At 50.1% G+C, this 2,230-nt stretch overlaps 1 protein-coding gene across 1 annotated transcript; it reads right to left on the bottom strand.

Annotated features, from left to right (window-relative positions):
• Positions 1 to 380: 380 nt before the first annotated feature.
• LOC136540030 (bZIP transcription factor 53-like) lies at positions 381 to 1,602 on the bottom strand. The gene has a single exon (XM_066532013.1). The coding sequence runs from the start codon at positions 1,169 to 1,171 to the stop codon at positions 650 to 652; it is 522 nt and encodes a 173-aa protein (XP_066388110.1). The 5' UTR covers positions 1,172 to 1,602; the 3' UTR covers positions 381 to 649.
• Positions 1,603 to 2,230: the final 628 nt, after the last annotated feature.

Here is a 2,230-nt window from a genome sequence, read left to right as displayed (position 1 = left end):
AAAGATTGACGAATCCTTATGTGAAAAAAGCATGCAGTCGTACCCCAAGCTGAATGTTCTGCTAGCTTTACTAATGATCATGGTTAATCTGAAATCATTGGTAAGCAACCTGTCTGTCCAGTCCACAGATATAGAACCTCGCATCTCAAAATAAAACAACTTCTAAAGTTGTCCTAAATTTAATTATTTTAAATTTGACTAAATTTAAATTTCAATCGCTATACATCATGAAATATATATTTTTTATAATGTACTTGCTCGGTGTCATAGATGATGTTACCCTTTTCAAGCTGATCACACTTAAGATAGTTTAACTTGATGATTCTAGAAATTGATTTGTTTATTTTGAGACAAAGGCTGTACAGTATTATATTTCACATTCGAGCTTTCTGCATGCCTCATGCTGTCATACAACTTACTTAAACATACATACATTCTTTATTCGATCGCCGACGACATTAACACATCACACTTACAGTACGTTGGATTGTTCACATGACAAGCATACATAACATGATACAGCAGTACTCCTGGTGCGTGAGGATACATCATACAGCAAACAAAGCGCGAATATAGAACAGCACACTGCACACCAGCGACATAGCAGACTTCACACGATAACAATAAATAGTTCATGCGCACTCACACCTCAGAACTCGAGCGTACCGACGGCGTCCATGACGTCGGGCTGGAGCAGCATCAGCTGGATCTCGAGCGGCAACTGCCGTTGCAGGGGCGGTGGCGGCGGCGACGGCGACAGCGACGGTGAGAGCGGCGTGACTGGCATCTGCACGCCGCCGTACAGCTGCACGAGGTGGTCGGGCACGCCCGGCACGTCGAGCGGTACGCCGGCCACGTCGCCGAGCAGGCGGAGCTGGGAGTTCCGCAGCAGGAGCACGGCGCACAGCTGGCGCGCGTGCGCGGCGAGCACCCGGTTCTCCTGCTCCAGCGCACGGCTCTGCTGCAGGACGTCGCCGACGCTGGCGCGCATCGCCTCGTTCTCGCGCCGCAGGCGCTCGTTCTCCGCGGTCAGGTCGTCGACGTACTGCTGCCGCTTCATGCGGGACTTGCGCGCCGACTGCCGGTTGGAGGTCATGCGGTTGCGCCGCCGCTCCTCCTCCGTGGTCACCGCGGCGCGGCGCGCTCCCTGGGCGGCCGCCGGTGGAACCATCCTAGTTACTACTTCAGAAGGGAAGCTTCACTTACCTGCTTCGAACACTGCCGCGCACTGCTCCTAGTCGAATGATTGATCGAGTGTAGGAGTAGGCACGGAACTTAGCAGCAAAACAGGAGAGGGCCGGGAGAAGAACGGGACAAGATCATGGAAGAACTAAGAGGAACAAGCATATTGAGTAATTAGTAGTAGTCTTTTTTTTTTTTTTTGGGGGGGGGGGGTAGAGCGAACAAAGCTTCGGCTCTGAATCAAACCAAAGCTTTGTTCGATCGGAACTTGGCGGGAGGCGGCCGATCAGGAGATCACGTAGAAGAAGTAGAGAAGCACGATGGACAGGGAGTGGAGGTAGCAGAAGTGGAGGCTGACCTCCGTGAGCGACATGGCATGGACCTTGGCGGATGAACACGAGAGCAGAGATTGTTGCAGCAGGTGTTATCAAGGAATCGGGGGGGGGGGGGGGGGTGGCCTTCCCGAACAACCAAGAGCTGTGTGCTCTGCCTCTACTCAACTAGAAGATTTGTGAAGGACAGAAGGGGTGGCCTGAGGGTGGCGGAGGCCGAAGATTTAAGGACTGTACGGAGGGGACTGACGACGTATTATATGCACTAACTAATACAGTAATATTACTCAGCAGTCAGCTCAGCTCGTGCAATTGCGTGTGCACCAACTAGCCTGATTAAACAAGGGACTTGATCTTTTGTTCGTATTGCTTATTGCCAACGATCGTAAGCACCTCCATTGGAGTCAGATGAAAGGTTTTAGGTTTTTGTATTGTTTTAACCGTAGAGCTGGTCTTGCTACGGGGCAGTGAAATTTCCAAAGATGCCAAAGAACTATGCCTGAAACTTCCCAAGCACACCAATACAAAACTGGGTTTCTATCAATGTCACTGATGACGCAAGCATATTTGAGATATTTAACGTACGCTCAAAAGATCTGATGAAGATTTTCAACCCTAGGCCGGTATACTATACATAACTTCACCATCGGAGGGAAATTAAACAACTCCATGCAATGGCAGCAGAGAAGCATCACGGGGGGCATTGTTCTTTACAG

This window comes from Miscanthus floridulus, chromosome 2, assembly GCF_019320115.1.
Source record: "Miscanthus floridulus cultivar M001 chromosome 2, ASM1932011v1, whole genome shotgun sequence".
Taxonomy (NCBI): domain Eukaryota; kingdom Viridiplantae; phylum Streptophyta; class Magnoliopsida; order Poales; family Poaceae; genus Miscanthus; species Miscanthus floridulus.
The sequence above is the reverse complement of the archived record's forward strand: the minus strand, read 5'-3'. Positions and strand labels throughout refer to the sequence as shown.